Below are 23,514 nucleotides of genomic sequence, written 5' to 3' on the forward strand. Positions count from 1 at the left end.
GTCCTGTAATCAAGAATATTCCTTGTAATTGTTCCTCTTTTTTATTTCCTCATCAACTATTTCCAAAGCACCTACTATGTGTTAGGCAATCAGAATACAGCAGCAGGCGAGACACGTCCTTATCATCATGAAGTTTCATCAGTACCTCTTTGCTTAGCTGTGCACATCAGCAGCGACTCTGAGACTGAAACATTCAGGGGTGAGGGACTATATTTAGATGAGAGTGGCACAGTGATGAACAGCTACGGCTGTTAGCCAAAAGGTCAAAAATTTCAATCCACCAGCTGCTCCTTGGAAACCCTATGGGTAAATATGAGTCAGAATCGACTCAACAGCAAAGGTTTTGGTTTGATTTTTTTTGTTGTTGTTGTTCCGTCTTTAGGCATAGCCAACAGGTGGTGATACTGATTTTCATGAGAGATAAAGGAAAACTCTTGACTCTGCGGAAGTCTCCTCCAGAGGGTTCTCTTGGCAATTACATAAATAGCTCCCCTTTTGCAGTTAAGAAATTGAAGGTTTGGAAATATTTATTCTTAACACGTTCATGTTGTGTAAGGTAAAGTCCACCCACAGATTTCTCTGTACTAGTTATGAAGAGGTGTTCACAAATGCCTTAGGTGAAGGTGGTAAAAACAAGAAGTCAAGATCTGATCCACAAACGGAAATCCCCTAGATTTTTTTCTCTCGCGTTTTTGTTCTCCCAAAGTACCAAGTCCATTCGTTCTAATAGCACATAGATTGTTCATTCAAAAAACATTAACAAGCACCTATTTTGTGTCAGGCACAATATCAGGCTCTAGGAACGCAGAAGTGATAAAGGCAAGGTCTCTGTCATCAGGGAACTGTTTAATAGAGAAGATAGGACAGGTATCTAGGTCACCATGACCCAGAGCAACTATAAAGGCTGTGAGAAATACCCATGAAGTTCAGAGGAGGGAGGAATCAGATCTGGCTGGAAGATCAGGCAAGTCTCCTTGGAGGTGGTGGCACTGAGCTGGATTTTGAAAGGCATGAATGATGGGTGAGGCGTACTAAAAGGGTCTTTCTCAAACCCTAGGTGGTATTGAACCCTATCCTCTTCCTCTAATTCCAGGTGGAGCTCAATAGCAGTCTAACCACTATCCAGCCCCCAGGGAGGTTACATAGGCTTGGTCACTGTAGCCATCCCAACTCAGGCAAATTTGAAGGCCCCAGCCCTCTGGTCATTCAGTCACATGGGAATCCCTTTGACCCACATTCAGGCTGAGGAATCTAGCTCCGGGAATTGTGAAACATCCAGAGAGGTCATCTGCTCTGTGATTGCCCTCCAATAACATGTAGCCTGGAGGCTTCAGTTGCAAGACTGTATAAAAAGGCCTCTCTCTTCCTGTCCTCACAAGACCTCCAGACTCCTGGAATGACTTGTCCACACATCTTCCTCTAGGGTAAGGTTACTTCTGGGAAGAGAGGGACTTGGATATCCCTCACTGGAATGCCCTGGTCTCTTTTATTGCTCTTCCCAGAGAGCTATAACCTAGGTTGGAGAGGTTTGGGATAGGGAGAATGGAACAGAGAGGGGTCCCAACAAAAGAACACAAAGGATCTAACACGAAGACAGCCTTAGGAACTAGAAGACTGGAGAAGTAGAGAAGAGACATTCAGACCATAGGAATCTCAGGGCGGAATGAGATTGAGTGAGGGGAGAAAATACTTGGCTCTTTTTGCACTAAGGTCTGGAGTTTCTGCTGCCTCTGTGCTTGACCATGGTGGACACTGGCTTGGGAAAAGTGAGCCATCAGCTCAACAAGGTTGCAGTTTATTTTTCCATTTTAAGAGGAATACTACCAGTTGCCATCGAGTCAATTCTCACTCATGGTGACTCCAAGTGTTGCAGAGTAGAACTGTTCCATAGAGTTTTCAATGTCTGTGACCTTTCAAAAGCAGATAAGCAGTCTTTTCTTCCAAGGTGCCTCTGGGTAGTCTCAACCTTTCAGTTAGTAAGTCTAGCACTTAACCATTTGTACCACACGGGGACATTAAGAGGAAGAGTAAGTTGTTATCTTGGTTGTTGAGTCCCCTGGGAGATCCCACCGGGACTTGTTCCACAAATGTTTAGCCCTTTCGAATCCACTTTTTTTTTTTTTTCCTTCTGGGATGGTCATAAACATGAGTCTCCATTTTGGGCAGCTCCAGCTCAGGGTGAAAAAAACAGACATCCAAGTTCCCTGGGTCCCTGATCTGACTGCTTATTCTTTTTCCTTCCAGCTTCACCATCAGTCCAGCAATGTCACAGCAGAAACAGCGACCTTGTGAGCTTCCAGATGCTCCCAAATGCTCCCCTCCCCAGTGCCCAAACCCTGGCTTTGCCCGTTGCTGCTCCACTTGTTCAGGAGGCTATTGTCTACATTCCCAAAGGTCTGGGGCTCAGAACCCAGGCCGACCTAGAAGGACTCGCCGGAAGCCCCGCTGCCTCCGTGGTGGCACCATCTACCACTGCAAAGAGGAAGAGTGTTAAAGTGACTGGGGGCCCATAGCACAGGGGACATAGGCACAATATTCCATGATAATTCTCTTTGGAAGCCCAGGCCCTCTCCTTCTCAGGCAAGACGGAGAGACACTTCCTGGCCCATTTGAGAGGAGGGAAATAGGCCAAGTTGTACCTCTGCTTCTGTCTTCCACCCACCCCTTCAGCTCAGCAATAATCAAGCTTCTTCATTCCAAAGCATGGCTTCTGTGAGTCCTTGGTGTCTCTGCACAGGTGTTCTGAGACTTCCTTGAGTGGATGTTCCTGATCTCCTTCTTTCCCCTTGAGACACCTGGAAAAGTTAGAGAGAGATGGTTTGGGATTTATGTCTTAGTTTTTAGCACACTAACAGCCATCAATCACTGTCATCCCATGAGCCTGTCATCGAAAGCCTCAATGCAATAAACATATGTTGAGCACCTACTGTCTACTGGCTCTGTGTTTTCAGATGTAAGTAGGAGAGTTGTCCTTGCTCTGGAAGAGCTTCTGAATTAGTAAGAGATGCAATGCATATGCTGGCTGGAACTATGTGGATTAATAAATATAATTTTAACTTGATTACTTACTTATTACTAATTTACTTATACTTACTTCTCACTTTGTTTATGAAGGAGTCTCTGGGTGGTGCAAATGGTTAAGCACTTGACTACTAGTTGAAAGGTTGGTGGTTTGAACCTACCCAGATGTGCCTGGGAAGAAAGGCCTGGGGTCCTGCTTCCAAAGGTCACAGCCTTGAAAACCCTATAAAGTGCAGTTCTACACTGACACACATCGGGTAGTCATGAATTGGACTCAACGGCAACTGGTTTGGCTCTGTTTTGGTTTTTTGTTTACAGAAGAGCAAGGTAAAGCAGAATGAAAGTGCAAGAGGTCAAAGACGGAAGAGAGAGACTCGTTTTGGCAGTGTGGGTCCAAGAATGGTTTTCTGGGCCTTGGAAGGGGAGTTCAAAAAAAGGAGGAAACACCACACTTTGGGAAAAGAAGAGCAGGATACTGGGGTAGGTAGCATTTAAACAGGGTCTTTGGTGTTGGGGTGGGGTGGGAGGTGGAGTGACAAGGAAGAGTCTTCTAGGTGGGAGACAGAGTGTGAACAAATGCATGGAAGAAGAATAGTGCAGTGCTTGCCAACAGCATGAGTTTCCATTTGGCTGGAGTGCCAGATGTGAGATGACAGGTGTGAGGCAGTTCATAACCCCAATTCCTCATCATAGCTTAAACCAGCAAAGTTTACTGAGCTTAAGGTACAAAAGCCCAGCTACCAAAGAATTATTACCTCTGGGGCAAATCTGGGTCCCATCCCAGGGTCTATAGACCTGGAGCAAGGGAGGATCTGATGCAAATTATAGGAATCTAGAAGTTGGAATGGACTCAGCGGCAACGGGTTTGACTTTTTTTTTTTTTTTTGGTTTTAGAGGAGGCCCTGGGTGGTGCAATGACTAAGCACTGGGCTACTAACCAAAAAGGTGGGTGGTTTGAATCCACCCAGTAGCACTGCACAAGAAAGGCCTAGAGATCTATTTCTGAAAGATCATAGCCACTTAAAACCCTGCGGAGTGCAGTTCTACTCAGACACACACGAGGACGCCATGAGACAGATTCGATTTCATAGCAACTGATTTGTTTTGCTTTTTTTTGGACGAGGACTGAGGCTCAACTATGTTGCATATCAATAAAAGTTCCATATAAAGATTTTTAGCTCATCTGCACTTGACAGAGGGCACCGAAAATGTTTTTCACCAAGTACCCAACCTAATAGATCATTTTGTCCAGACTCAGGGAAGATGGTCACCTGTCCATTGTCTCCAATACACCAGATGCCCATTTCCAGAGCTTTAGGATCTTCTTGGGACCTGATTTTACCTATAAATATATATACAATTATAACTTTATGTGTGTAATTTTTCTCATTAAACAAATGATGCATACTTGTAAAAAGATTTACTAATGTAGATAAGCAAAAAGAAGGCCATTAATTCCAACCTAAAAGCTTATAACCTAAAAATAACCACTGCTAATAATTTCATACATGTATTTCCAAACTTCATAAAAATTACAAAATGGGATCATTTCAGAATATGTTATAACCTAATTTTTCACTTGATGATGTAATTGTCAATACTTTCCTAATACATGTTAATAAATACTAATCAGCTAATAAATATTAATCCACACTATTACACTCTACCATGTGGACACATGGAATTTAGGTGGAATCCCTAATACTGGCCACTTACCACATTTCTACTTGTTTGCTGTCTAAACAACAGTACAATAAACTTTCTCACTGGTGATCATTCTTAGAAATTTTCTTAGGATAAATTTTTAGAATTGAAATTCTAGAATTGTCAAAAATTATGCAGAGTTTTCCATATCCTCCAGAAAGACTGAATTTTGGGAGAATTAAAATGCTTCCATTTGGGAGGAAAGGATTTATTTTGCTGGAGAGTATGAGCAAGTGCTACATTAAAAGATTGTCCCAGCTTCAGGTGGAAAAGTCCTCTTTGTGAGAAGAAACACTTCCTGAGAAACTTGACGGAGTATCTATCCACTTTACATTTTATTTTTATAAAATATGTAATTAAAAAGAAATTTTAGATGTCTTCTCCTTTTGAGGGAAAACTGGTGTTTTATATTGCGTAAAGCAGTGTTATGAATTTCGATATTCCATCGTTTGAGCTTCCATCTTTAGCTGATAGGTTTTCAAATATCCTTAAATGTTGGATGTTCGGTATGGATGTTGAGTATGGTTCAGCAGGTGAGAGGTTTCTGGAAAGACTCTTCTTTCTCTTTAGGAAAAAAAAAAAAAAAGGAAAATATCAATGTTTGGCTGATTGTGTAAAACTCAATGTATAAGAGCTTTTTCCCCCCAGGTTTTATTTTTGCTCTTTATTGAAGGCAGATATTTATCAAACAACAACAAAAAGTTTTTTTTTTTTTTAATTGTGCTTTAAGGGAAAGTTTACAAGTCAAGTCATTGTCATACAAAAATTTATATGCATCTTGCTATGGAAACCCTGATGGCGTAGTGGTTAAAGTGCTATGGCTGCTAACCAAGGGGCTGGCAGTTTGAATCCACCAGGCGCTCCTTGGAAATTCTACTATGGGGCAGTTCTACTCTGTCCTATAGGGTTGCTACGAGTCAGAATCGACTCGATGGCAGTGGGTTTTTTTGGGGGGGTATGTACTCCTAGTTGCTCTCCCTCTTTTGAGACAGCACACTGCTCCTCTCCACCCTGTATTCCCCCTGTCCATTCAGCTAGCTTCTGTCCCCTCAGTCTTCTCATCTCGCCTCTAGAGAGGAGCTGTGCACATATTCTCATGTGTCTACTTGAGCCAAGAAGCTCACTCCTTACCAATATCATTTTCTGTCTTATAGTCCAGGCCAATCCCTGTCTGGAGAGTTGGTTTCAGGAGTGGTTCCAGTCTTGGGCGAACAGAGGATCCGGGAACCAGTCCAATCCTGTCTGATGAGTTAGCTTAACAACAAAAAGTTTTGAGAGAACAATTTTTTTTTTTTTTGACAAGAGTATTACTTAACACTTGACCTATTAAAGTTTCCCTGGTCAGTACTTGGATTCTATGTATTAATTGTTCAATTTATATATTACCAAACAGATACACTGCCTAGTCTGTATCAAACTGATTTCAAAAGTACTATATTGAAAATAAGTGAGTAATTTTCTGGTTCATTTTCTTCATAAAGCCCTGTGTTTGGCATCTTCACATTTTCTAAAAGATGTCTGCTCATCAGAAATACCAGTATTATGAGTGTCTTCTTAGTGTGGCTTTAGCATGGCTTCATTTTGGTTTTGTATATACATTGTCTCTTTATTTTACAGTAATAAGTAATGAAAAACACAGACCTCATATTTTGAATAAAATGTCCTATATACATAATTTAAAAAGATGTTTATAGAAATAGCAGAATAGGTTAAGTAGCACAGTTATTTTTCCTTAGAAAATACCAGTAACTTTATGTTTTTGTGAATGTTAAGTACCTATATATTTCCTAATTAAAAAAATTTTTTTTGACAGAGCAACCTCGTACATTTGCTATTTAATGCCGTCTTTTTATCTAATTTCTAAAAATACTAAAATGTATGCACCTAAAGAGGAGGCAGTGGTAGAACTTTCGCCTCTCATGTTGGAGAGGTAAACCCTGGTGGCGTAGTAGTTAAGTGCTAAAGCTGCTAACCAAACGGTGGGCAGTTCGAATCCACCAGGCGCTCGCTGGAAACTCTATGGGGCAGTTCTCCTCTGTCCTATAGGGTCGCTATGAGTCGGAATCGACTCAACGGCACTGGGTTTGGTTTTTGGGTTTTGGTATGTTGGAGAACCAAGTTCAACCCCCAGCCAAAGCACTTTATGTGACGCTACCACCCATCTGTTTGCAGAGGCTTGGGTGTTGCTATGACGTTGAACGGGTTTCGGCAGTGCTTCCGGACTCAGACAGACTACGAAGAAAGACCAGGTGATCTACTTCCAAAAGTCAACCAGTGAAAACCCTATGAATCACAACGGTCCACCCACCACCAAACATGGGGCGTTCTGACTCATGGGATTTCCATGAGTCGGGGCCTGACTCAACAACACAGACTAAATAAAAGGTGTTCTTTTGTTTTTCTTTTTAAATGCCTCCCTTGGAGTTGCTAGGTGTTTTAAAGAGCTCACCAAGGAATTTTGAAATATCCTCAGGAGAAGGTTCCCTAACAGCACTCTGGACGTAAACCCAAGCCTAGCAATCCTTCTCCAAGTCACACACCATCTTGGGGCACCCAGCTATTCCTGTATATCCATCCAGGACAAACCCTGCCACCTCAGCCTGGTCCCGTGGTCGACCTCTAGTGAGGCAGCTCTAGCCCACTTCCTAATTATAAAGCCTTTTCAGCTTTATAATTATGAGTGTACAATGTCTCAGAGGTCGTATTTTGTTAGTGACTTTACGACACAGTATAACTAGTAACAAAAGCTGCTTTTATTTATTCACGTAAAGATGTCACAAATAAAATATTAAAATACAATCATCTGAATATGAAAGAACTTATAGGGTGCTAATTTCCTCTCTTGTTTCGTAGGAAGCCAAGAAATACTGCCTAAACTTGATAAATGAAGAAAATGAGTTTTAACTAAAGAATTTTTTTTTTTTTATTTAAAGATAGAGGTAACCAATAATAGTGTTACAAATAAAAACATGACAAAAGAGGGAGGAGTTAGAGTCCCTGGGTGGCCCAAACGGTTAAGCGCTGGGCTGCTAACCAAAAGGCTGGAGGTTCGAGATCACCCAGAGGGGCCTTGGATGAAAGGTCTGGAAATCTACTTCCAAAAAGTCAGCCATTGAAAACCTTATGGAGCACTGTTCTACTCTGACACACATAGGGTTACCATGAGTCAGAACTGACTCCACGCAACTGGTACTGGTACCAGGAAAGACGGAGGAGGGAGAGGAAGGATACACACGTGCTTATCTTTCCCTGAGGAAGTAAACAGACACAGCCAGAAGGAGGTGAAAAATAAACACACAGGCAGATTATTCAGAGGGAGACTTAATTTTTTCATATTATAACCTGTTGGATTACCTGATGTATAATTTTCTTGTAAATGTATTACATTTATTCCAAAAATAAAGAAAATTGCATCCTGTTTTTGCATATATTTTTAAGATTCTGATGCCAAATCTTCCTTTGTATAGGGGATACAAGCTCAGACCCCTGCCAGATAAAACCTGTTTCGAATCTTTGATGACTCTGAGACTGCAGGCAAGCTTCTTTACCTCATCTAAAAGCCTATGCCTCACAGTCCTCATCTAAAAATGGGGTAAAATAATAGTATCTGCCTTGTGAGACTGCAGAGGGAATTACGTATGAAATTCTAGGTAACATATTTAGCTCAATAAATGTTAGTTGTAATTAACATTTGGGGTGCACGCTATTTAATTTTTTTTATTATTTTTTTTAGAATAGTTTTAGATTTACAGAAAAGCTGCAAAGATAGTCCAGAGAGTTTCCATATGCCCACATCCTGTTTCCCTGTTGTTATGTTCTTAAGTTAGTATGGTACCTTCGTCATAACTAATGAGCCAATATTGGTACATTATTAACTAAAATCAATCCTTTATTCAAATTTCCTTAGCTTTTTCCTAATGCCCCTTTTCTGTTCTGGGATCCTATCCAGAATACTATATACATTTAGTTGTCTTGTCTCTTTAAGCTCCTCTTGGCTGTGACAGTTTCTCAGACTTTCCTCGTTTTTGATGACCTTGGCAGTTTTGAGGAGTACTGGTCAGGTACATTTCAGAATGTCTCTTAATTGGGATTTTCCTATGTTTTAAATAATATTTTATTGTGTTTCTAGGTGAAAGTTTACACAGCAAGTTAGGTTCCCCTTTAACAATTTTTATACAAATTGTTCCCTGCCATTCATTGGTTATAGCTTTTACAATGTGTCACCATTCTCATTATTTCCATTCCGTTTGTTCTGTTTCCATTGCTAGCTTCCCTTCCCTTCTTTGCCTTCTCATCTTTGCTTTTGGGTAAATGTTGACCATTTGATCTCATATTTGGCTCACCGTTTAAGGGGTCGCATTGCTCACAGGTGATGCTGTTTATTTTATAAGCCAATCTATTACTTGGCTGAAAGGTGACATAGCTTCAATTCCATGTTTAAAGGTTATCTGAGGGCAAGTTTTGGTGGTTCCTCCAGTCCCTATTGGTCCAGTAAACCTGGACTTTTTGAGGAATTTGAGTTCTGTTGTACATTTTTCTTCCACTCTATCCTGGATCTTCTATTGTGTCCCTGGTCAGAACGATTGGTAGTGGTAGCCAGGTACCATCTAGTTCTTCTGGTCTTAGGTTTGAAGAGGTTGGGTTCGTGTGGGCCATTAGACCCGTGGATTAGCTTCTTCTCTGAATCTTTGATTTTCTTCATTCTCTTTTGCTCCATATGAGTAGAGACCAATATTTGTATCTCAGATGGCCATTTGCAAGATTTTAAGACCCCAGATGCTGCTGCTTACCAAACTAGGATGTAGAACATTATCTTTGTGAACTGTGTTATGCCAAATGACTAAGTTATCCCCTGAGTTAACTGAGGTTTTGCTGATTTTTCCCCCCATGATTTGACTGGGATTAAGGATTTTTTGGGGGGAAGGCCATAGAGTTAAAGTGCCATTCTCATCACATCATACCAAGGGTACATGCTATCAACATGACATCGGGGTTGATGTTAACCTTGATCACCTGACTGAGGTAGTTTGCCAGGTTTCTCCACCGTGAAGTTACTCTTTTTCTCCTCCTTTTCATACTCCTTTCTTTCAAAGGAAGTCACTGTGCATAGCTCACTCTTTAAGGGATGGGGAGTTATGTTCCACTGCCTTGAGATAATAATTTATCTACATTGATTATTTAGAATTGTTATATGTGAGATATTTGTTTTCCCTCATTTATTTATTTGTTCTATCATTTATTTCTATCAGGACAGGCTCATGGACATTTAATACATACTTATTTTACACTTTGGGTTATAATCCAATACTATATCATTTATCTTATTGTCCATAATGTTTCATCTTTGGCAATTGAGAGCCCTTTCAATTGGCTCCTGTGTCCCTTTGCCATAACTCCATTGGTTTGATTTTTGAGCACTTCCTTACTTTCTGGCATTATAAGATGCTTCAGAATCATCTTGTACGTTCTCTTCCCCAGACCTAGAATCAGCCATTTCTCCGATGAGCCCTGGTTCCTTTTACTGAAGAATGGTATTAGAAGCAAACATCTGGGTGCTAGTTGTGCTCGTTGCTACTGTAGTGTCATTGCTTCTAACACCCCTCAACAGAGTTTGAAATATGTGTATATAATAATTGGTGTATACACAAATATCTATAATTATTTCTACCTTTATCACCTGTATCTATATTAAGCTAAATATAAGTTCATACTGATTCTTCAACTCTGTTTCAGTATCACATGGTTTATTCTAGTCTCTCCACTTTGCTTATCTGTAACCTCCCACTCCAACAGTGGAAAATCTGACTCTAACCATCCATCACACAGTTACTTGTCTGTTCAGTCCCAGCATACATGTACAGTGTACTGTATTTTGAAAACAAAATTGTGAAATACCCAGGAGTCAATGCATGCCACAAAACTATAAGCAGGAAATCAGAAAAGTCTAGGGGACAGTCTGAGTGTAGAGAAAAGCACACACATATTCTATAATGGCCTACATAGTGGCTATACCTCAACCTAATGCTTGGTTATGAGCTTCTTGGAAACTAGACTATAAAGAGACAAATGGTCTGTTCCTTTTTCTTCTATGTTTAAGAGAATAGCCCTTTCGAACAGTGGATTCTAAAAGAAATTGTTTGCGATGATCAGCAATATACTTAACAACTCGGCTAGAAGAAATGCACCAATGGATGACAAACTGCTTTTGTTTTGTCTTCTGTTGACAAAAGGACATTATGTTAAAACTCAATGCTGCTGCTGCTCTGGTGGAGGGGTAAAACAAGAATACAAGAAAGCAAAAAAAAAAAAGATGTCTGAAAACAGAGGTCCTCACAGAGCTGATCTTATCTTGGCTCACAAAACCAAAAAAACTCATTGTCATCTAATCGATTCCACCTCACAAGAGATGCTGTTTACCCATCAGTGAAATGAAACCAATAAAATACCTTCATTTTAAGGTTGAAATGGTGCTCAAATCAGATAAGGGGGCCCAAATAAATGTGTTTCTTACTGCTCTATTCACTACCCTGCCCAGGCTTCATCTAGCATCTAACCTGTAAAGTCTTCAGGGCTCCCCCTTCCCCCTGTGTCTCTTCTCTCTCTGTCACACACACACACACACACACACACACACACATACACACATTCTAGTTCCTGGTCTTCTCTCTATAGCAGCTCTGCCAGTACTCTCAAGCCCCTGGTTTTTTGCTGATCCTAATCCTCCTCAATATGCCTAGACTTCAATATGCCTTCCCTATAGGGCATACGGAGCTCTGGTGGTAGAGTGGTTAAGTGCTTGACAGTTAACCAAAAGGTCAGCAGTTCAAATCCACCAGCTGCTCCTTGGAAACCCTATGGGGGCAGCTCTACTCTGTCCTATGGGGTCGCTATGAGTCATAATTGACTTGACAGCAATGAATTTGTTTTTTTGTTTTTCTTGGTATAGGATATATGGAGTCCCTGAGTGGTACAAGTGGCTTATGTGCTCAGCTGCCAGCTCAAAGGTCGGCAGTTGGAGCCCACCCAGAGATATCTCAGAAGAAAGACCTGGTAATCTACTCCTGAAAAATCAGCCATTTAAAACTCTGTGGAGCACAGTTTTACTCTGACACATGAGGTCACTGTGAGTCAGAATCCTCTTAATGGAAACTGAGACTGGGATGGGGCATATTGCCCCTGATGCCCTGGTTCATAGAGACACTCACAGGTGTCTCCACTTTCTCTTTCTGACTGTAGGTCCTAGAAGTTCTACCCTAATCTCTGGCAGGTTTTCTTTGTCCTACTTCTTTTGCCAGAGTAGCGGTGATTAACACATGTGAATCAAATGAAAACTCAGTCTTACCGGGATCAAGCATGGACTCTATCCACTTCTCTAGTGCCTAGTTAGTTTGCTGGCACAGTATACAGGTGAATTATTTTGGGGCATTTTCCCCATTATAGTTTTATAGTGTAGAAATAATAACTCTGATATACGAGAACCATCCTCCAAATACATGACTCCAATCAACCTTGAATTCTTGCTTGATCCATCTCAGTACCCACTGTCACAAATATAGCCTGACCTATACATAATTCATGGGATTTTTTGTAGGGGATGGCGATGGTCCTGTTGGTGGGGTGGGGGAGTGACGTGAAAGTAGCTTTTCCCAGTTGCTGGCATCTTTCTTGGTATTCATTGGTATTCATAAATCTTTGGCATAATAAAAATAGGCCCTCATCACTGATGAACACTGAACTACCCAACTAACAATAGTAATAATAAAAATAACAACCTATATTTATATAGAGCTTACTATGTGTCAAGTATTCCTCTAAGCACTGTGGGCACATTACTCATTTTATCTTCACAGTGACTCTATGAAGCAGATATAATTGTTATCTCCATTTTACAAATGAGCAGCTGTGGCACAGACAGGTCATGTGACAAGGCTGAAGTTGTACAACTAATAAGCTGAGGAGCCAGGACTCGAAGGCAGGTGATCTGGCTCTAGACACTAGACACTTAACCACTATGCTGTGCCCCCAGGAGTGTAGGAGGAGAATGAAGGTGTTCACTTTTTATCCTGTGTTCCTTTTCTTCCTCTGTCTGCCCTCCACCCCAAGCATGAACCCAACCAAAAAAACCAAATCCATTGCCATTGAGTCAATTCCGACTCAGAGTGACCCTATAGGACAGAATAGAACTGTCCTATAGGTTTTCCAAGGAGCACCTGGTGTATTTGAACTGCCAACCTCTTGGTCTGCAGCCGTAGTACTTAATCACTATGCCACCAGGGTTTCCTAAGCATGAACACTGGGTTGGAAATCAACTGGCCTTAGGTTTAGCCCTGATTCAGCCATTATTTAACTCTGTGAGTTGGGTAAGACAATTTCTCTGAACCTTCCAATTCTCATTTGTATAATGAATGCATATACCAAGCCAAATGAAATATATTACTGGGTAATTCATTCATTCATTCAACAAAACTCTAATACGCACCTTCTATGTATTAAGACTACTATTCTGTCAGTTTGTAGTGTTGTGGTGGCTTTCGTGTTGTTCTGATGCTGGAAGCCTTGTTATCAGTATTTCTAATAACAGCAGCGTCACCCATGGTGGACAGGTTTGAGCAGAGCTTTCAGACTAAGACAGACTAGGAAGAAAGGCCTGGAGACCTACTTCCAAAAATTAGCCAATGAAAACCACATGGATCACAACAGAATATTTTCCTATATAGTGCTGGAAGATGAACCCCCTAGGTTAGAAGGCAGTACAGAATAGCCACAACAATGGATTCAAAAATACCAATGATCGCAAAGACGGTGCAGGACTGGGCGATGTTTCATTCTGTTATATATAAGGTCGCCATGAGTTAGAAACTAACAATAAAATGTATTAACAACTGGTTTTTGAGATATTATTATCCAGCTTCATGCATTTACTGGAGAAAAATATCTAACAAAGAGAACAATCTGAAAAGGAACAGACTGCATTGTGAGCTAATGAGTTCTCCAACTATAAGCATTTCAGTTTAGGCCAGAAAGCTTATCATTAGGCCTGTGAGAGAGGGGATGTGAGCAGCTGGTAGAAAACTGCACTAGATGTTTGTGAAGGACTTCTCTCAGGTTGAATGATTTTGTGAGTTTCCTCTGTGTCCTACAGCTTTCAGCTGTTTAGGAGGATTCCAGAAAGAGACACAAGGAAGGTGGCAGGAGTCTGTGAAGATGTTGATACCTGAGCATTTTGGGGGCTGGCTATAGTTTTAATGGAGAACCTGGTGGCATAGTGCTTAAGAGCTACAGCTTGTAACCAAAAGGTAGGCAGCTCAAATCTACCAGGCACTCATTGGAAACCCTATGGGGCAGTTCTACTCTGCCCTATAGGGTCACTATGAGTTGGAATTGACTCAGAGGCAAGGGGTTTGTTTTTTTGGTTTTATAGTTCTACCACTGTCACTGGGTGTTATTTTATGGTACTACTATATAGTGGTTAAGTGCTGCGGATGCTAACCAAAAGGTCGGCAGCTCGAATCCACCAATGGGGCAGTTCTACTATGTCCTATAGGGTCGCTATGAGTCGGAATCGACTCGACGGCACTGGGGTTTGTTTACTGGATGGTACTACCAAAATACTCCTGGACTGTGGGTCCCAAATCAGACAGAATCATGTAGGGAATATTTAAATAATGCAAATGCTTAGAGCCTATTCCTTGGAGATTATGATCCAGATCTTAATTGGGACTCAGGAATCTTCATGTTAAAAGTGCTTCCCATATGGCTCAGATGTACAGCCAGGTTTTGGAATCTCTGATCTATAAACCTTGGCACGAGAAAGAATAAAAGAGTGGCTTCCTAGATTCATGCAATTCCTTGCTGGGTTAAGCCTATTTTCTGGAACCTAGAAACTGTGATTTGCAGTTACTTTTATCATTGTTGTTATTGGCATAAAGTCAATTCTGACTCATAGAGACCCCATGTGTGCAGAGTAGAGCTGTGCTCCATAGAGTTTGCAATGGCTGTGACCTTTTGGAAGCAGATCATCAACCCTATCTTTTGAGGTGCATCTGAGTGGATTCAAACCTCCAACCTTCGACTAGCAGTTGAGTGCTTAACAATTCTTGTCACCTAGAGACTCCTAAACTCTTCAATATTCAGTTTTCCATATGCAATAATATCTACCTTACAGAGTTGTTAAGAGAAGAAAATAGAACATGTGAAACATCACACACATGTAGGGGATGTGCTGGGTCCCTCTTGCATGGCCAACCTTCTCTACAAGCCTGAAATGCTTAGAACCACAGGCTCAAAGGATGACACAGCTGGAGGCTTCTCATGTCACAGACAAGGGCACAGAACCAGAAAGTCTGAACAGCCTGCCCAAGCTTTCTTAGTGCCCGCTCCTTTACGCTCTTAGAATTTGGAGTACTGATTTTCCTAGGTAAAGCTGACACTATTGACCTACCATCTACTGGATGCAGACTTTGAGGTGAGGGGTGGTGGTGAAAGGGATTTACCTTCCCTACCTTTTCCCTTAAGATGTGCTAATCGCAGGATAAAGGATAGAGTCCTCTGGGTTACCTCCTTTTGCCCACTGGAGAGCATGATGGTGAAGTCATTAGCACGAGCTGCAAAGAGCCAGAGATATTATCAGTCCAGCAATCTCTAAGAATGGAAGGGCTGCTCTGCCAACCTCAGTGAGAGGAACCTGCCTTGAACACCAGCAGGAAGGGGTGAAGTTACACAAGAGGAAGAAAACTCTGTCATTATGGAGTCTCCTTTCTTAGAAAATTTTAGAAATATCTTCTTGGGAGCATCGCCTGGAGGAAAAGTCTAGGCAAGATGATCTTTCTTCATCCTATTCTGCCTTGGGACTAAAAGGTGTCATTTAATGGTGACATTTGTAAATAAAGCCTGTAACAGGATGTCTTAGTTATTGACCCACTCACTGAGGTCAAATGTGGAGCCAACCTAGAACTCAGGATCCTTGGAGGGAATCATCACATTAGTTACATAGGAGAAAGATCACCACAGCTCTGTCATAGCTAAAGAAACAGTAAGTCAGCCAGGTTTTAATATGATTTAGAGCAGCCCCAAGGAGCCCTGGTGGCACAAACATTTAAGCACTCAGCTGTTAACTGAAAGATTGGTACTTCCCACCCAGTAGCCCCACAGAAGAAAGACCTGATGATTTACTTCTGTAAAGATTACAGCCAAGAAAACTATAGGGTAGTTCTACTCTGTCATATTGGGTGGCTATGAGTTGAAAATGCCTTGACAGTACCTAACAACAACAATAACAGAGCAGCCCCAAGTACAGAGTTCTTGTAATTACTCTAGCAATCAAGAGATTAAGGTAACAATTTTTATTTTGCTAGTGAAGAGATTGAGGCCCAAAGGAGGCAAGTGACCACAATGGTCAGTGTCAGAACTAAGTCTGTGCCTGAGACATGACTTGCTACTTACTTCATTCCTTCGGTGTTTTCTTCAGCTGAGGATTTTAGAGAAAAAACAGGCTATAATACTGGTACCAGAGGACACTGGCATGCATTCCCAAATCCCACAGGAATGGGACTGAACAGCTAGGGAATACCTAGGGTATAATAAGTAATGATAATGCTCATAGTTGTAACTACAGCTTACAGAGCACCTACTGAACACCAGACACTGGGCTGACTTTCTTTGCTCACAGCATTTATTTTATCTACCATATTATACGTGGTGGGCCTATGTCTCTATCCTAAGGTGTACAGACAGAATAGGGTGATTGGTTTTTGAGGTCACCTATAGAGGTGGCAGAGCCACGGTGGTGCAGTGGGTAAGAGCTAAAGCTGCTAACCAAAAGATCAGCAGTTCAAATCCACCAGCCGCTCCTTAGAAACCCTATGGGGCAGTTCTACTGTCTCCTATAGGGTCGTTATGAGTTAGAATCGACTTGATGGCAATGGGTTTTTGGTTATAAAAGTGGTGTGAATGTATTATGCTGAGAAGATCCTGTCCCTTTCTTTTACCTACCAGCTAATGAGATGATCACAGACCCAGGGAACCAGGTCTTTGAACATGGGTCATGAATGTTCCCCCTGCCCCTAGAGAAGCATGAGCAGCATCAGTCCCTCAATGATCCAGGTATGAACCCATTACCTTCAGGGGGACCATGAATCTCCCAGAGCTGCTTGGCAGGATGTTCTGCACACCCACTGGCATTCTAGCCCACAGGAGGGCTGTTCAAAGGCCTGACTACTCAGGCAGAAGGAAGATCCTTGTTTTTCTTTCATCACCTAGGAATTAGCTCGTTAAGAATCTCACGCATGCCAGTGCCAGTCAGGTGCTACCTCACCCTTCTATTAAGGGACACACCCAGGACAGGCAGGAATCCACAGCATCCTGGCATGAGGAGGCAGGCAGGACGATGAGGAGATGCATGGGCAGATGAGAGCAGAGTCCAGGAATGTCCTTGTTGTGCCCAGACCTTCCAATCAAATCCCTACAAGCACTTTGATAAAGAGCTTCTCAAGTCCATCACTGATCCTCACCTCAGACCTGCAGCCTGGCCAGTCACCACAGACTTCAGCCCCTTAAGCAATAAAACAAGGCACCTAGGGCCACCTGAGTCAAGTAATCTTTCTAAAATGTAAATCTGAATATGTCCCTCCCTTGCTTAAATGGTCATGAATGCCTCAGTTGTCTGTGATCAAACTTTTTAAACAGCATGATCCAGTTTCAGAAATAAACCATATATGAACCTCCAATATACAAAACAGGTAAAGGTATATTACTGTAAAGGCAGCATGGAGCAGGTGGAAGACCTAAATTGTTGTCTACCCAGGCTTCCCCTACCAGATGTTCCAAAGAGCCAAAGATTTAAGATTAATGATATTTGGAAAATGGGACTCAAATATTTGAAGAGCTTCCATAGGACCTCCCTGGTAGTGGTTAGTTTGGAAACCATTAACCATTAAACCAGTAAAGCTAAATTCCCACAACACAGCAAGTAAATTCCTGTCAAACCCCATGTTCCACCTCTTGTTCTCATACTTCCAATATTATAGTCATTCTCTGTTTCCAGAACAGATGAAACTCTGTCACGTCTCTGCACCTTTGCACATGTTCTTCTAGAATACCAGTTTCTCCCTCACCCCCTGACTCGCTCCCATTCATCTTTCAACACTCACTTCAAACTTCACGTCTGAGAGCCACGCTTCCAGACTGTGTTAATTGCTCTGTCTTTGGGGAACTTCCCAGCCCTTTCTTCATGTCTTCCCCATTGCCTATTGCACTGTATCCACATCTTTGCACAGTATGGAACCTGGAAGAATATGGACCTTGGAATCAAGACACCAGCCTTTGAACAATGAGTATGTTATTTAATCTTTTTGAGCCTCAGTTTTTTGTTTTGTTTTTAATCCATAAAATGAAATTAACAAAAAAGGACCTCAGAGCTATTTGCTGTGGTAATGCAAATAACATGTTTGACAGATGGTAGGTTGAGAATAAATTTTAATTCTCTTCCTTTAACCCATATCATCCCATTTATACCAGTCCCTAAAGCCAAGGAACTATCTTAATCTTTAAATTCACAAAACCCTGCACATAAAGAGGCACTCAATAAACAAATGAATGCCCTTAAAATGATGTTTGCAAAATTTCTATAGGAAAGGAGTTTCTGTTGGGATAAATAGATTTTCATTATTGAGTTAGTACTTCATTGATGGTATTAGAATAGTACAATAGAACAATGTTTTCTAACCCTTTTCTGTAATTTTTTTGTTGTATTTTTAGTAGGGACCTTGGCAGGGAAAGGGAATGATTTTGCCCACCTCTGGAAATCTGGGCTTCAATCATTCACCCTCTCTACCAAGAGAGGCACAGTCAGGTAGAAGTCATATACCTACACAGCACTCTGACTCGGTGCAACAAGGCAAGATGTTAAATAAGAAATTTCTTCCAATAAGTGGAGTGAACTGAATAGACTATGTGGAGTTTCTTCCTCATGGTGTGACTTACCTTTAAATATGTCACATCCTCATCTACTCACACACCAGCCATCATCTCTCCTCTCCTCACCAAGTTCACCATGACTCCCACCTCTAGTTTAAATGTGTCCAAGCAAAAGAATAAACCAGGAAAGGCAGCACCCCAGGCTGACCTTTAGCTCTCTGGAGGGCCGATGCACATAAATGCAAATACAGGTTTGAAGACAGAATTGAGACCATTTGGTCTAGTCTCCTCTGAAACCCAGAGAGGTAAAATGATGTTGCAGCCCAAGATGCATACTAGGGAGAGGCAGAACCAGGACTGGAGCCTTGACTTCCACTGCAATGCTCTTGCTGCTGACCAGTATTGATGACTCCATCCTAGAAGATGCTTCCCACACTTGCCCCATGTATCCACCATTGACCTGCCCTCCCAAGTCACTCTCTCTCTCAAGGAGTGAAAGGAGGGGAGACCTTTGCCCCAGCCACAAATGACTCAGTAATTAGTTGAACAAACATTTATTGAGCATTTACAATGTCAGGCACTGTGTAGGTGCTGAGGATAAGGATTACAGGCAAGCATTGAGATTCCATTCAATCTAGGATGACAGATATTGAAAAATAAATACAAGCATGATGTTTTAAATAATACAGGGTATCATGAGAGTGTTTCATAGGAAAAAGTAACATAATTGAGGTTGAAGATATAAGGATCTAGAGCAACGGGGTAGGGACTGTCATTAAACAAGGCAGGGGCTGCTCCTCTTACATAAAACAAGAAGTCATGAAGCATGGTTGCAAGGGTAAACAGGTTTGAAGACTTGGTAGTGAGAAGCTAAAATCACCAGTTAATTCCCTTTCCCTCCAACATGGAGTGCTTGTCCTATTCAGCTGGAGTACTTCGCATTTTACAGGTTCTGTTTGCTTCATGAGGTAAAGGCAATATCTGCCTAGAGATAGTAGAGCGTCACTATGAGTAGGAATCACTCGACAGCAATAGGTTTTGGTAGAGATAGTGCTGATGGTTTCAAATGTACAAGAGAGGAGAAAAGGCATGATGTGTGTGCAGAAATGAATATAGGTGTCTTAGTTATCTAGTGCTGCTCTAACAGAAACACCACAAACAGATAGCTTTAACAAAGAGAAATTTATTTCCTCTCAGTAAAAGTAGGCTAAAAATCCAAATCCAGGGTGTTAGGTTCAGGGAAAGGCTTTCTATCTCTGTCAGCTCTGGAGGAAGGTCCTTGTCCTCAATTTTCCCCTGGTTGAGGAGCTTCTCAGGCACAGGGACCCTGGGTCCGAAGGATGCACACTGCTTTCTTGATGATATGAGGTCCCCCGTCTCTCTGCTCTTTTCTTTCTTTTATATCTCAAGAGATTGCCTCAAGACACAATCCAGTCTTGTAGATTGAGTCCTGCCTCACTAACACAACTGCTTCATTAACATCATAGAGGCAGGATTTACAACATATAGGAAAATCACACAATACTGTGAATCATGGCCTAACAAAGTTGATACACACATTTTGGGGAGGGACTGTCATGGATTGAATTGTGTGACCCCCCCAAAATATGTGAGAGATAAAAGGAAAGGGAAGCAAGCAGAAGAGTGGGGGACCTCATACCACCAAGAAAGAAGGACTGGAAGCAGAGTGAGTCTTTTAGACCTGGGGTTCCTGCGCAGAGAAGCTCCTAGTCCAGGAGAATATTGACAAGAAAGACCTTACTCCAGAGCCAACAGAGATAGAAAGTCTTCCCTGGAACTGATGCCCTGAATTTGGACTTTTAGGCTATTTTGCTGTGAAGAAGTAATTTCTCTTTGTTAAATCCATCCACTTGTGGTATTTCTGTGATAGCAGCACTAGATGACTAAGACACGGACATAATTCAATCCATGACAATAGGTAAGCATACCCGAATTACCAAGCAGTGTTTTGGGCCCAGCCCCTAAAGGTGATCATGATTTTATGATGGTGCCAACTTGCCAAAGTGTTTTCTGATTTTTTTATTTGTATAGTAGCTAGGCATCGCAGGTGGAAAGGTAACAGTATTCAGTGAGGGTTGTGGGGTGCTTTCGGTCAAGTGCATTGGCAAGTAAAAGGGGCAAGGAAATTTATTGTATTGACAAAAGAATGGTTGAAATGATGGACTATGGAACATGAAACGGGTGAGGAGTGGTGTTGAAACAGACTGCACAGCCATATTAAAAACCCCAATCAATACCCCTTCCCCCCGTCTTTGTCTTGCTAACCACAACCTTGTTTTGAGCAGGAAGTCGCAGCAGGTAGTGGCTCCGTCCACTGACTAGCCCTAGTTACACCTTGAAGCACGCACAGATTGAAATCACATCCTTCAGCTGACCCCCCATGCTGACCCTAAAATATAGGCATGGGAGGGCTAAAGGCAGAAAGTTCTGGGTACCAAACACAACCCCCTGTTGCAATAGGAAACAAAAAGGTCCCCAGCCCCCTTAGTCAGGGAGCACGTGGCCTTTAGGTCCCTAGACCTCACACGCTCCTTGTATGTGCAGACAATAAACTTGCCACTTTCTATTTCCGTTGCAATCAATGTCCGTCTTATTTCAATCAGCTAAGAACCCGAGAGGTATTTGGTTAGAGTGTGAAGGAAGGTGGAGGGAGCTGGTGCACAGGGAGAAAGTACAGTGGATATAAATGAGCAAGCTAAGAAGAAAGGACCATGTCAGAAAAGGAGGTGTCTGGATTTGTGGTCTTAGAGAGTTAGGAGATCTGGCCTGTTGTTCAGGCTCTGCACAGCTTTGAACATCCCCTTTGCCCTCTCTGGCCCTAGTCTCTTTGCCTGTATGTGGATGTAAGAAGAAGCCTAAAACCTTTTCCAGCTGGGCCTGGGCCTGGAATGCTACACCATTGGTCAAAGTTTCAGGCATGTTGGTATCTGAAGAAGGTACACGAAGCCCTCTTTAGTGGCCTGTGAGTGCTTAGATTATTAGTTCCAAATCTGTTGATGAAACCCACAGAAATCTCTCTCTATACCCTGGGTTGATCTAATACTTACGACTTTAGATTTTCTGCTCATTCATGCTTTGGATGCCTCCAGTATCCTTATTTTCAATCTTCAAGCTATCTCTTCTTAAACTCCCTTGTAAATCATGATTTTCTTATCTTTATGGAAATACTTCCAGGGTTTATGGAGGGGAGAGATGCTCTGGAAGAATACTCATAAGGATCTGGAGGTGACACAGTGACCCAGTGACAGAATGACAAGACTACTGGAATGTGGGAAGTCACCATCACAGCCACCTGGTTGAGAAACAGCTTTCTCATCACTTGTGGCTCATTCCCTCGAGTTGGGATCGGGATATGTATAAAAGACCTCAGCTCATGGTGTCTCCTCAGTTCATTTGAATTGTCCATAGCTTGCGCAAGCTTAGGAGGAAGAGGTGAGTAGTGTCACTGATCTTTGAGATGTCTGAGACTGCCGTACCTCAGCTGAATGGAACAAGCACTCTAGGTTAGAGGGAAAGGGGACTAACTGGTAATTCCAGGAAGATCAGGCTCATGGAGATCACAGGGTGACTTGAAAGTAGCAATCCCACTAGGGGCAAATGTTAACTAGAGACTGGGGGGAAAGACTGGTTTGTAGGACAGGAGACAGCCACAGAGGGCTGAAGAGTAAGACTTATGGCAAAGCTCATGAGGCAAGAAAACGAAAAAGGGAGAAGATAAATGGAGGTGGTGTAGCCATGGAAGGAAGTCTTAGATTCTTGGCCTAGAAACATACTTCATTCAGTGCATAAATTAGAGTTTATGGTAAAAATAAGATTTTGGGAGCTATTGCCCTAAGCTTCTGCCTTTGAATTCAGGGATCTTAGAAGAACCAGGACAGGTAGGAGAAGGTGTCACCATATTCTAACTTACCCAGTGCCTGATTTTTCCAATGCCAGGAAAACAGGAGTACTCCATTGTAATGACATAGCTCCTGTAGCCAGAAAATCAATTGCAGAATTTCAGGCTCTGTAAAAAAATCTTAATAAAAGCAAGGTTTGTATTCAACTGGACTTTCAAAATACCTGCATTGCTTTTCAGATTAACCCATCTCTCTCCAAGATGTCCTATCAACAAAGCAAGCAGAAATGCAAGCTCCCTGCCAAGTGCCTCCCCAAATGTCCACCCAAGTGCCCACCACAGGCCCCTCAGGTTCCAGCTTCATGCCCTGCTCCATGCCCCCATCCTGCCCCCTCCTGCTGTGCTCCCAGTTACTGTATTTCTGGCTTTGGAGGCAACTGCTGTCTCATCTCCTACCGGTTTCCACGATTCTACCTGCGTCAGCCCCAGCATTCCGGTGAGAGTGAGTCCTCAGGATGTTCCAGTTGTTGCCATGACTCAGGGGACTGCTGCTGACCTCCAAGTTTTGAGGAACTGAAGAACCACAGCCAAGGACCAGCCTCAAGTCAATGCCTTTGCTCACTCTCACCCCCTTTCTTCCCTTTCATGAACCAAGCTGCCTAGCTTTGCAGGTGATAGGGTCCTCTCCTTTGCTGAGGACCTTGGCCTCCTGCTCTTGCTCTGTGCCCTAGATCAAGGAGGCCTAAGTACTAGAGAAGCCTCTGCTTCCAAATACCCCATCAGTGTGCAACAATAAAGCTTATCTTTCCTGGTACTCTGAGCTTCCTGGTATTTGTTGATTCCTCCAGCTTCCAGTCTGAATTATTTAAGCAGACCTCCATAATAAGCCACTCAGGATGGAAATCCCATCTGAAGGAGATCCAGGATCTGAGTAGTCTGAGACGGCTTTGAAAAGAAAAGATGTGGAGGAGGGAAGTAGGGGATGTTTTCAAAAGATAAGGGACCCTGCTCCATTG

At 42.2% G+C, this 23,514-nt stretch overlaps 2 protein-coding genes across 2 annotated transcripts; both read left to right on the top strand.

Moving 5' to 3' along the window:
- The first annotated feature begins 2,263 nt into the window (after window positions 1-2,263).
- LCE6A (late cornified envelope 6A) lies at window positions 2,264-2,494 on the top strand. The gene has a single exon (XM_049880531.1). It carries the CDS (start codon window positions 2,264-2,266, stop codon window positions 2,492-2,494), a length of 231 nt encoding a protein of 76 aa, XP_049736488.1.
- A 20,265-nt stretch (window positions 2,495-22,759) lies between these two features.
- Window positions 22,760-23,053, top strand: LCE7A (late cornified envelope 7A). Its single transcript, XM_049875645.1, has one exon. It carries the CDS (start codon window positions 22,760-22,762, stop codon window positions 23,051-23,053), a length of 294 nt encoding a protein of 97 aa, XP_049731602.1.
- The last annotated feature ends 461 nt before the right edge of the window (window positions 23,054-23,514 follow it).

This window comes from Elephas maximus, chromosome 3 (genome assembly GCF_024166365.1).
Source record: "Elephas maximus indicus isolate mEleMax1 chromosome 3, mEleMax1 primary haplotype, whole genome shotgun sequence".
NCBI classification, from domain to species: domain Eukaryota; kingdom Metazoa; phylum Chordata; class Mammalia; order Proboscidea; family Elephantidae; genus Elephas; species Elephas maximus.